We start from the raw sequence: 13,110 nt of genomic DNA, 5'->3' as shown, positions 1-13,110 counted from the left end.
ATTTCACATCCTATGACTACAAAAAAAAAAAAGACTATCATTGCTAGATGCAGAGATTATATGCAACTGTGACAGTACTGGAAAGGGAGAAAGTAATAGTTATATCAATTAAAGCACTTTCATTTTAAGAGGAATAATGTGTTCAGGTATCCAAATACAAAAAGGACAAAAAAAAAAAAAAAAAAAAAAAAAAAAAAAGGCAAAGTATTTCTATTTTGGTGGCTAAAACAAAGATATGTGTAACTGCACACAAAAAATACATATATTTCCTAGGAATAAAGACTGTGCTATTAGTTGCTTTATTTTGCAAGTAAATTGTAGAGGTGCTACATGCAGGAGTAATGAGTATTTTGAATGGACTGAGAAGTGATAAAAAGCGCACAAGTACTGACAGAATCAGTCAGAATTAGGCACAGTTTTGATACACCAAGAAAATACTTTTTCATCCTCGTTCCCAAATATAGTACTTTAATGACATCTCAGTATCATCCTCTTTCTCCTACTTTGCAAATCATGTTTTCCTCCCCTGATACCCTTCTCTGGTTTTAGTTCAAGGTGCCTACAGATGACTGAACATTTTCAGTAGGAAAGCAGACAGACATGGAGGTAAACTAGCAATTAGATCATAAAAAACAAGCACTGTAAAGCAGCTATTGCTAATCTGCATGAGATGCATTTACTCAATTAGATAGATGGAAGCGTTGTTAGGAACTCACACTCCATGGACAGCCTCTAAAATTAAGAATGGGGACAAGTGACCACCAAATGCACATTTGATGATTAACAACCTTGTTATGCTATTCCAAGGAGGACAGTGAAGAACAATATAACGAAATAAACAATGTTAGCAGATGCATGCAGGCTTCTGGAAAAAGAATATTTGCTCTTATTTTTTCCCCTACAGTGACATAGATGGATCTCTTGTTTTTCTCTTCTAGAAAAAGCAACTGATGGCTCATTCTGTTACCCAGCAATAGCACTGCTATAGTTGACCAAACTAATTCCATGTCCTATTTCGAACTCCACTAATTACAGGTGGTGACTACTAATCTCTCCTCTTGCTCCAGATGTGTGACATCAGGTCTCCTTACAGACAGAGGGGTCAGATGCCAGGTGACACCCTGGTGTGACAAAGGACAGGGTAGTGCTTCTGCAACAACTCATGGGAGATCTGGAGGGGGCAAGGGCACCAAACCTGCACCTCTCAGCATGAGTAGGCAGAGGCCCACGGAAGTCAAGATAAAAGCAGTAACTCTCACATGACACCTGGCAGATCTGCACAGAGAAGAAACACTGAAAGTTCACAAGTGGCAATTCAGCGAAACACAGGAGCACAAAGAGTACAGTTTTAATGACCTGACAATTTCATCTGCACTTCTGTTTTCAAAATTCATCCTTTTAAAACAATATACACGAAATAGCTCATGGACTTAAATGAAGAATGTGTCCCATTTATGCTGAACAATGCAAAACATCACTATCTGGCAATTTAACAAATTTTTAACATAACGGAAGTCAAGACCCATTTCAAGGGCCCATTTTTTGATTGGTATCTCAAATATAGCTGCAGACCTCCCCAACGAGCACTAAATGCATTATCCTCCTAGATTGACTAGGATCCACAGTGTTCAATGGGATGCTAAATATTACCTGTATTCTTAAAAACAACAACAACAACAACAAGATTTAGCTACAGTTGAGTTAGGAATTACTGCTGAAGCTTGATCTTGTTTCTGGTTTTATAAAACCAAGCTATTTTTAAAATACAAATAATGCAGCTGTACTTTAAGTGCCCAAAGACTTATAGGTACTTAAAGCTAGTAAATTATTATAGAGGACTCAACGCACTTGGCAGAATAGAAGAACTTAAAAGCATGCACTTAAGTATAGAAAATAAAGCAAGCACATAAAAACACAAGCAAAAATCTTTTAAAATTGTCCTCAGAAGAGAGCAGGTTTAATCACTGTCTAAAGGAAATAACTGAAAGAAGAAAAGGAAGTCACATATAATTATTCTGAATACTTTATTACGTGAAATGCTAATTGCCTTCTCTGGTCTTCTATGAAAGTACAAAGACTTTTAAGACAGCAGTAAGAATCCCTCTCCTAAGAGCGCACCCATGCATTTGGAAATTCAAATTATCTTCACTTTCAATTTGTAATATGAAAATAAACTGGATTTATATAAAAGAAGTCCAAAGAAAATTATTTTAAATGGTTATTTAAAAATAAAAATGCAGGAATGCTGAAAAAGCAGAGGTCACTTCTAAAAATTTATATTTCAAGATCTACGCTTTCGAGATTTCCCTCTCTTGTAAAGCAACATTTCTAGCAAAGCATGCTTTTCTGGACACTACCTAACTATAAACTGAGTTTATGCTTCTACAGAAGCAAGCCAGCAGCATACTGTGAAATTACAGTCACAAAATTAAAATCTCATTTAAATTTAACAGCAGCACAGAAATACATAAAGCACATATTGTAGAAGATTATAAAACATTTGTTAACATACATCTCGCTGACTAGGTAGATTATATTATATCTTTGTTTATTAAGACAGTGGTAAAAACTCACTCTGCAGTGTTTCAAGTTCAGCCTTAGCCAGGGCATCTTCTTTCTCCTTCATTTTTGTTTCTTTATATTCTACATATAATTGTCTGGCATCCTTTAAGAAAATGTTGCAATGACATTAGCATCCTTATACAAACAAGTTATTGCAATGGCTCTGTTTTAATTTCTCATTTAACCTCCCAAAAAAATATTAAGATACATTTACTTCCTTGAAATACAGGATTTTTCAGTACATAAACTATTTGCTTAGAATGTAGAACTTTTTGTGTGATAAAGGTTTTAATGTAATAGCATTGATATTATAGGTTCCAATGCTTACTAACAACCTAAAAAGGAAAATGGTTAGGAAAACATTTCTGATCACTATCTACAGCTTTTTAAAAGTGCATGCACTCACTTCACTCACATCAGCAATCTGGAAGTTCAAGAAAGCAAGCAGTTTTTAATGAGAGCAGTGTGTGCAAGACAAACCAAGGCAATTGTCGAGCAGCAATCTTCTTACCACGGACTCATTAAGGTAACACCATCTCCTTTTTTTTTATTTTAAACATCTTTTAAACTGCTACTGAAGTGCTAAAAAATTGAAAACCAAGATTCCTTTTTCTCCCAAGAATTAGATTCTAATCTCAGATCTGTTTAGCATACTTACACATAAAATTAGAAGTCCTGTCACAAATCTTGCAATAAGCTTTACATTTCCAGTATCTGATCAATTAGTAATTATAGATTTGTGCCAAAAGCTTTCTACATGCGAGCAACCAGATTACTGAATGAAGAGGCATGGACTGCTTTCTTACTCTTGCTTAAACTAATAAGATACTTCTGTATTCATCCAGAACCAATGAAACTATAATACAAATACTGAAATAGGCAAATTATTTATCCCTTCTAGCCAGACAGAACATTTCTCGTATTACATCAAAATCAATTATAATGGTTAGAATAACTGAAATTTACTTCTTTAAAGTCATTCACTTATTCTTGTTATTACATCACAGACCCACCTTACGTATTAAAACGGTGACCTAAATTTTAATGTAGAAAGTACCGTAAATCTTGGAAAATATTTACTGAATTTCCACTACCATCCCATAAATGTGGATAAAACTTGCTCTCATTAAATCAAGTTTAAAACTAAGTTAAGCAGTCATTCCTGCTGTATCTAACTGCAGAAGTTATTCAGAGACATTGCTTACTGAAAAGATACTACAACACAACCGCTCTTTTCATTATACTGCACTATGTATCTACCTCTTCAAAGCCACATGTGGGATGTGGGGCAACAGGGAGTACAGAATTTTGTTCTGAGCAGAGCACTGTAATGCTTCAGAGAAACACCACTGATACAAGACAACATTCCACAATTAGGTTTTCTCTTCTTCCAAAATACTTTTTCTTACCACCTCGCTTTTTACATTTGGGTTTGGGAAACAAGAATTTGTATTTCTCTGCCAGGATTATGTAGGAGAACACCCTTTGCACAGAAGAAAGTTTAGAAGTTCACATAACTTCTCACTTCCGGCACACAGCATCCCACGCGCTTATAACTTTGTTTTGGGGGATGGGGAAAAGGTGCTGTTTTTCAGTAGAAGCAGGGCTAAAAACCTGCGGATGCCACGCAGGAGGACTACCATTTACTATAGTAGGTATTAAGGCCTGAAATAAATACATTCAGGTTGAATGTTTAAACACTGAATCACAGAAGTAGCATCAGTTCTGGGTCTCCTTTTGGTTTACTTGACACATACAGAAACCTTGCTTGCATTCTCCAGATTTGGACTATTTTTCTTTGCTAAAAAATAGAAACAGCCACAAATGTAATGGTTAACTTCTGCTGCAAGTTTGAGACATTTGGATTGTGCGGCCTACACAGAACTTAGACATGCTGATATCTGAAAAATGCTTTTTTGTTTAAGGATACGATTTCAAAATGACTACAATTAGCCGGCATTTAAATTTAACCCATTTGACACTGAAAGCCAATATTTGATGCTAAATTCTGGAGTAAGATCCATTATTGCTTGTGGGATCTCCAGACAGCAGGCACTAGGGGGTAGCTGTCAATCTCTCCAGCATGTCAATCACAGAACAATTGGAAATGTGGCTCAGACAAAAATGAGACACAATAGCTGAACAACAAAGAAAACTAGTCAGAAGCACGTAAATGAAATTTGCTAGTATTGCTGCTTTAAAGATACAAAATGGATTATCACTGAAATGATGTCATATGCAGGTAACAAATGCAACGTTTGTTTTTTACCTTATTAATCATATATTTTATCTGATACCATAATCAGAAAAAAAGACAACCACAGGGATACTGAGCATTCTGAAGCACATATAATGATGTATACATATAAGGCAAATCAACAAAATGAATCAAAGTGGATTCTGGAGAATTGAAAATCAAAATCTTCCCACCAAAGCACAAGAAATAGCTCTACAGGTTGTGAAGAGAAACTGGAAGACATACCTAAAGAGAGTTTTTAGCCAGACATAAACTATATGAATACTACACGTGGTAAGTTACAACACAATAAACATTGGAGAACGTATAAAAATAGGAGTTTCTTTGGAGAAAACTTCTGTTTTTACATGAATAAGCACATTTTGAATAATACCAGTCTAAGAAAAGAGTAATGAACACTGGATTATTATGCTATGATTCAAATATTCACTTTTCAAGAAGGAACAGAATGAGAAAAGAATGTTTTAGAGTTTCAAAATTGCACAGCTAGTATATCCAAATCATCTGTCAACTGCTCTGTATACGAAGCTCTTGTCACTAGTCTTACATTTAATTAAAAATTTCAAAAAGTACTGCAGATGAAAAACAAAATTGACAGGTAAGCTATTCACTAACATATTTTCAATATTTTAATCACAAATAAGAATTAAGAATAGAGTACAACTGTTGTATTTCACTTTTTCTCTATATGAGTCAATAAATGTGAGTTTCCTGCCAACAAATTTGAGATTGCCAGGACAAAGCTGCACTTATTACTGAGTTATGTACAAATACAGAAATTCTTGATACTGGACTTTTAAGGTTTTTGTTTGCTTGTTTGTTTTTCAAACATAGCTGAAATATAAATAAACTGCTCTAATCCCGTAACTAAAATCTTAAGTTCTGAATAAGACTCAGTGGCTTCAGCCTCTCCTTGACTTTTGGGGAAGGAAGGTGATGAGGTTTTGTTGGTTTGTTTGTTTTGGGAGAGGGGGAGGGCAGAGTTGTTGGTGGCAGCTTTCTTTCATCCAGTTGATCTTCCTGGCTTTCTGGTCTACCTCAGAAAGACAACAGATTAACAGAAATAAGGCAAACAATAGAAACAACTTGCATTGTTCAATCATATATGAATCTTCATTATAGATTCTGTGACAGAACCAACTTCACATTCTATTTCTCTGGAGTGAGGGATTAAAACAGAAAAACCCACACCTCCCTCTTTGAATTCACAGTTAACTGCAAACTCCGTTACAAGTACATTTTAAATTGGTGCACCTAAATCATTTTCTCTGCATTAACCTTAAATTAATCTATCAACTTCAATATTTGCATGAAGTTCGTGGACTAGTTTTTGTCTTTGAGCACAGCGTTCTGGTACAATTTTTACAGGAGTGACAAAAGTCACAGAACTATATAACTACTGATGATAAAGTAGTCAAATTAAAATTGCTGCACCATCCGACCTTCAATTGGCTACTTCTTGGCAATAAAAATGCTCATTATAATGCCACAGAACTTTCTGATGGATTTATATACTGTAAGAATCAAGTGTTATGGCAACAAATAGTGAAAAAAAAAAAAAAAAAGCTGAACATTGTGATTGAGATTTATTTGTAATTTCTACATGTTTACTCAAAGGCAAAGCAGTAAATAAATGTTCTATTGAATCAGGAAATTATGCTTTGACCTTGGAATAGCACCAGGTGTGGGCAGGCTCTGTAGCTGTGTATAGCTTGTGGGCAGTGGAAGCAAGCGTCAGATGCACCAGGTGACCAGCAGCAGGCTGTGCTAATGCAGGATCTGATGGGTATTCCAGATCCACAGCGAGAAAACAAAGGCAGCCAGAAGGGGGAACTGCAAGGCCTCCCCAAGAACCCCATTCATGCCCAGTGAAGCCTTCTTCCCCAACAGAACAGCCCAATTCACTGAGAGCCAACATCACCTAGCACTCACAAGCTACACTCCTCCAAAATGTTGAGATATGCAGGCATACACCAAGGGATTGTTTGAAGGGGCAGAACAAAACTGGCCACCACAGCACAATACACAAAGGCAAGTTTATTTTGTGTCTTATGTTCACTTAAAATTTTTACTATGCAACAAAGCACATTTTTTCACTTGGGTATCAGACAGTAAGCACCCTTTTAGAGGTAGATTATTTTTGCTCACTTGCATACACCCAGAATACTTGTTTTATCATCCACTCTCCTCTGACCTTTATCTAAGCTTCTAATTGACCTCAGGGTCAAGAGCTTCATCCCTACTTTGGTTCTCCCAACCGCTGCAAAACAGAAAGAAACAGAGCAAATGGGCAATCGCTCGTGCCACACATCCTACATCTGCTCACTCCCCACAACTTACACCAACATCAGTGCTGTACATTAGGCTGCAACAACTCAAAACTGTGTATCCTACAAATTATGGAGGTATTTAAACCTTGGCACTTGAATAAATCCTTTCAAAAATCTGCTTTTTTAAAGACTTAACTAAACTCAATGAATTTTATTTTAATCTCACCTACTGATTTTATATAAAAGTCATATGTGATGACAAAACCAACCCACATGAATGTTTGCTGACCTAATCAAATCCTGCTTAAAAGCTAACTTTGCCAAAGGAGATGCCCTGCTGGCAAAGCCTCTTGAGTTTAATGACACATTGCCAATCCGTTTAAGGCCAGAGTCTGAACCATCTCTAAGCAGGTGTTGAAATGTAATCACGGATTAAAAGAAAACCTGAGGAAAAAATGCCAAGAAATTAAACACCTCTGGGTCACTAGTTTGAATCTATTCCAGGCTACTAAATCAGCTACATTAATTACCATCTGGTAGTCTACATAAAAATAAATTACTAGCCTTTTTGTTTTAATTCACTTCATACTACGCAAAGGTCTTTACAAACAAAAGTTTCTATCGTAACTAACTGAAAGCTTTGTTCATAATCTTGCTAGGTTGTACCCTCTGCAGCTACATGTGAGCATGACCTGCCTTCTCACTGCTGGAGAGCACCAGAAGCTCTTCCAACAGCAAACCGAAAGGTCTGCAATACACCTACCTTATTACTGACAGAAGATAAAAGGGAAGCTTATTTTCTTAATAAGAATCAATGTCTGTATGAGACAAACAAACATACTTCCTGCTTCATCACTCTCCTAACAACAGTAGGAACATAATTCAACTAATAAAAACCATATCCTAGTGCTGAAGTTGGTGTAAAAATAAGCACATTTGTAACTAGGCTTCACCACAAAAAGTTGGAAGAAATGTAGCTGTCAGCAACGCAAACAAACATTCTTATCTTCACTTTTTGGAATAAAATATTTTGTGAAGAATAATTAAGAACGTTTTTAAGAAATGCCACCTCTTAAGTTGTATGTCTGCACATCCAAGAAAAAAACCTCTCATCAGCTATTTTGGGAACAAACTGCATTTCACATCCACAAAGAAAAAAGATAATTAGCAAAACTGTCTATTCTGTATTACATGCACCATTTGAACTGAAATTCTTGCACGCTATATTTAGCTGCGTTATTTCTTTGTGAGACCAATGTTCAGTTCCAACAAGCATTTTTATTGAGTTTTTTGGTTTTTAAGTAAATAGCCTTCTTCCAGGTCATTCTCATGACCCTAGAAATAACTTGCATTCTTTGTTCTTTTTCTTGTGTCTTCATTAGAAGAATTAAAATCTGTAATAGCCAATGTAATTTACTCTCCGCTTAATACTTCTTTCCCATCACAGATATTTGATTGATGATACATTTATGTTTTCTTTTCCCTTCACTTCTTGAAATAAGCTTTAAGATGTTGTTTTCACCCTGAAATTGAACCACACTAAATGCAGGGATATAAAAACCTACATAGTTTTCCTCAAAATACAATTTTCAATAGTTAAAAAAACAATCATTTCTGAGTTTCTCTCATTCTCCTCTCACTCATTTTTCTTCCAGTTTCTTGACATAAAATGCAGACTACAATAAAATGGCATAGGCCATCACAGGGGCATGCAAACAAAGCATTTTTCTTCAGTAAAGGCCTACCTTAATTATTTTAAGTGCCTCCTTCTGAAATCTGACATTTTGAAGGAGGAGGGGAAGTAGGAGAAAGACACTCAATTGGATAAATGAGAGTCAGGCATGGGCAGAAGCTCAGCAACCTGAATCCTCAGAGCTGTACTAAGAAGAATATTCACGCTAATTGGGGGGGAGGGAAAGGGGGGTGGATGCTAAGTAAAATGAACCAATTTGAAAAGCGGTAAAAAGTTTGAATTGACTTCTTTACTTACAGAGAAAAGAAGTTTCCTCTGAGGAAGATTTTTGTGTACACAGACAGGTAGTTTTGTTTTCTTCATCTGAGGAAACAGTTCAGTTATTCCACTGAAGGACTTGAGGGATATGAAACTGAGTGGCAGAAACTACATCTAATTATAAGCACTGCTAAAACTCAGCCTTTTAACTCCCAATTGTGGTATATTTAAATGTGGATGATATTTTTAGAACTTATTCTATGACTGAATTAGTTGTGTATGAATGAAACCAACTTAGAAAATAACTTATTGGCTCTTAAATTAGAGAAAAATCATTTAGATTAACCCAATAAAGATCTAGAATCTGCAGCAGATATCCTTATGTCAACTTCATAACAGTTTGTTAATAAATAATTAGCATGTGTAACTAACACTGAGTATCTGTTGCTATATCATCTTTTAGCTAACCTGCCCTAGTGATTCTACTTACTCTAAAAGCCTAAATACTCTGGTCTCAAATCTACATTAGTGTACTACTGAAGGTAATGGCACTTGCATTCAAAGAAGATCTCAGTACAAAGGAATACAGTTGTTTTATTGCTAAAACCTTAAATAGAACCCAATAGCCCAGAAGTCTCCCTAACCAGCCAGGCGGAACATAAACATTTTCTTTTGCACTGTTCTTCTCATACCCAACATGAGGTCACAGCTATCATGGTTCTTCAGAAGAGGTGATACTCAGGTAAGTATTTGTAACTAATTAACTGCAATAACTCAGTTATCTGAAATTCTTGAAAATTCTTAACATTGAAGCTTACTTGTAATTCATTGCATTTTCACTTACATATGTGGCAAGTCATGTTAAAGAACAAGCAAAGCTCTGGAATTATGCAGCAGCATCACTTAAGTATGGGACGACTCACTCTAGAACCCTGTCTCCTTACACCCTCCTTGCTCTGAAACCTTCCTGCACTGAATTCCTGTAAATCGTGCTTCCCCTGCTACCATATCCCTGGCTTTCTGGTCTCCCATTTTCCATGAGTTATTGGACACCTAATTTTCCACTATCGTGAATTTAATGGATTTAAAATACAAAGCAGAAGTGATCAGCTAAGTGCCCACAAAGTTCAAAATATCCCTTTTCTGGCCAGTCTAGCAGAAATGCTGTTTAAACAGAAAATCTGAAACTCCTACTGCTGACTTGCTTACGGACTACCTCAAGATGAGGAAACAGACAAAATGACAGCTTAGAAACATTATAAGACATCTTAGTTTAAAAATTAAACCCTTACAATTACTACTATATTCTGTAAGCCTGAGGCTATTTTGCAATTAAAGGAAAAGTACTAGAATTATAAAGTAAGTTTCAAAAATGCAGCTGCAACAATTGGTGAAATTATTTTTTTTCTAACTCATCTCAATCAAGAACGAACACTGAAGCTTAACAGTTGATTTAATTATGCAGTCATTTTTACTTTAAAATCATGCAAAGAGATTAAGAAAGGTTGTTTTAATAAAATAACCACATAGTCCTGATGAAACATTTAAAAGATGAAGGAGTATTAATTTTGCATCTCTGTGGAAAAGTTATAGGCTATAAAAACAGAAGCTGAAACACCAGACTTTTCCTTATTGCTCAAGTTTTACAAGCCTTTTGGCTAACAGAGTAGGGGTTATGGATTATATGAAAGAATTCCAGTTTGTACACAGACAAATTGAATATTTGTGCTAGTTATGATTCAGCATTAATAGTATATTAATAGTACAAACAAAATGAAATCCACCCTTATTTCCTGATCTATACCCATTAGTCAGCAGCGAATTGAAAACAAATGGATGTGATCACGGGAAATCAAGAGCTTCTGAGATTTAAAAGGTTATTCTGATAACAGACATTTTTACAATACCTGGCTGAACATCAGCTGAATTTTACAATTAACAGTATTCATATTTAAAAAAAAAAAAAAAAAAAAAAATCCCAACCAAAGCTGTGGCCAGCTTTCCCATGTTTAAGTATCTAAATTACAAACACAAATTTGTTACTTTACCTTGCTAATTTCAGGCATAAATTTCTATCATTATCCTGTGCCTCAAAAAGAAAGCTCACTCACATAGAAGTAAATGCAATGTTCTTTCAAATTTAACTACATAGTGTTTGCCTATTTGAGATAAAAAATATCTTCTTAACAGATTGCTTAAAAGATGTTGCTACTTGTAATATAGGTGTCTGCATATATCTTCCTCCTCTTAACATTCCTGTATTTGTGTTCAGCAAAAACTGCTGTTGAACTTCCTAACATATTAATATAAACTTTTATATACTCACATTTGTATACATTTATGACATTAAAATTATCTCCAAATAATGTTATGTGTGTATTTTATATAATGTAGACAAGCATGCATGTTTTATATATATATATATTTATAAGAGATATAAACTTGAACCAGGAAAATAACATAAACAAGTGCAGTACATGATTATGCATAACACCATCAAGAAATTTAATAGTTTAAAGTTACAGCACTTTACCTGGAATAGCTGAGGCAAAGCTTTCACAGTGAGACAGAACCATATTCCCAGCTTGCATGGAAGTAAGTCATGCCACTGTGGTTTGTCCAGTGCTCTACAGTCAAACAAAATCACAAGGTTTTTCCACTATTACTACACAATTTCAGAACTCACCCAAAAATTTCAGAACCCTTCCACTACCCTTTAAAATGATTAGCACTTGTCAATTCATAAGAAAATGCTTAACTACATAACACAAAAGATATGTTCTGAATATTTATTTCAAAATACTTAACACAACGACCAAATCTAATCATCTCTGTATTTCAGTATCTTGAAAGGCTTTTCTTCCAAGAAAATAAATTCATAAGCCACATAATCACTTGAGTTTAAAAAAAAAAAAAAAAAAAAAAGCAAAAAAAAAGCTCAAGCCTCAATCAAGTGTTCACAAGTGCTGACAACCAGATATGAAGACTGTAGCATAAACAAAACAATACATAAAAATTAATGCCATTTGCAGTTCACTGAAGCATTACTCACTGATGTCATCAGGAAAGACGACAGGCAGAATGGTCTCTGATCTCCATCCTGCATTGATCCAGTTCATGCCCCTGCTGTGTGAACTATTTAAACCCTTTATTTCTTTCTATGAATCAATAGAAGAAATAGTGGTATCTTTTGGAGTGTCCTGAAAGTCACTATTTCCCTATGCGTTTCTTAACTGAAAAATAGCATTATAAGCCTTCACCAACATGCTTGTTTTCAATTTAATCAGACAAAGGCATTAAATCAGACATGCATTAAAAAAAACCATAAAAACTCCTGATTTGTTATGGTGATAAATTAAAGCTTAAATAAATTAAAATTAAGAAATTTTAATCAGAAGCAAAAACCTTCAAAGACAGAAGAAGCTGTAAAATCTTCTAAAAAAACCAACTTGGAGGAACAGCACCTTTCTATATACAAGAAATCATTAATTCAGCCTTAGTATTTCCCTTACTGTTCATCTGTTGAATAAATACCACGTATTTGTTTACGGTATTAAAAACTGCATACACGATGATACTGGGACACTTTATAGCAGAGATGAATGTTACAGATTTGTCTCCTGTACAAATACTTCAAAAACGCAAGGAGAAAATAAACAAAACTAGTAGCTGACAAAACGTTTTAAAATGCAGAAAACAAGTTTCTTCCCACCTTTCATTTTTTTCAGGAGCAGCAAGTTTTGCTTCATCACTTCTGCCTCCCGTTTTTTTCTTCTTCTCCCTCTTTTTTCTGCTAAGCAGTTCATCCTTGATGTAGAAAGAACTACAGTTACAGGTTATCATTAACATGTAAACCACAAATGTTACTGGGACTCTTCTGTGAAGGGTAAACATTAGAGTAGCATTTATGCAAATGTATCTAGGGGTCCTACATGATTAAGTAAAATGATCTATCTTAACAATAACTGTTGCCATGGCATCCAGTCTTTAAACACACATGAAGTCCAGTTCTGTCACTCATGTGTATCTCCATAGCAATCAAAGTTTTCTAAGAGGAGAAAGCATTCAAC

General features: G+C 35.1%; 1 protein-coding gene across 1 annotated transcript in view; it reads right to left on the bottom strand.

Annotated features, from left to right (window-relative positions):
* Positions 1-13,110, bottom strand: part of DNAJC1 (DnaJ heat shock protein family (Hsp40) member C1) — a 93,788-nt gene that overhangs the window by 39,263 nt on the left and 41,415 nt on the right. The window contains exons 5-7 of the mRNA XM_052696288.1: positions 12,753-12,847; positions 11,574-11,667; positions 2,575-2,665 (exon numbers count right to left, since the gene is read on the bottom strand). Coding sequence (XP_052552248.1) covers positions 2,575-2,665; positions 11,574-11,667; positions 12,753-12,847 — 280 coding nt within the window. The remainder of the gene's footprint in view (positions 1-2,574; positions 2,666-11,573; positions 11,668-12,752; positions 12,848-13,110) is intronic.

The sequence above is a fragment of the Tympanuchus pallidicinctus genome, unplaced genomic scaffold (assembly GCF_026119805.1).
Source record: "Tympanuchus pallidicinctus isolate F22 unplaced genomic scaffold, pur_lepc_1.0 scaffold3, whole genome shotgun sequence".
In the NCBI taxonomy this organism is placed as follows: domain Eukaryota; kingdom Metazoa; phylum Chordata; class Aves; order Galliformes; family Phasianidae; genus Tympanuchus; species Tympanuchus pallidicinctus.
The sequence above is the reverse complement of the archived record's forward strand: the minus strand, read 5'-3'. Positions and strand labels throughout refer to the sequence as shown.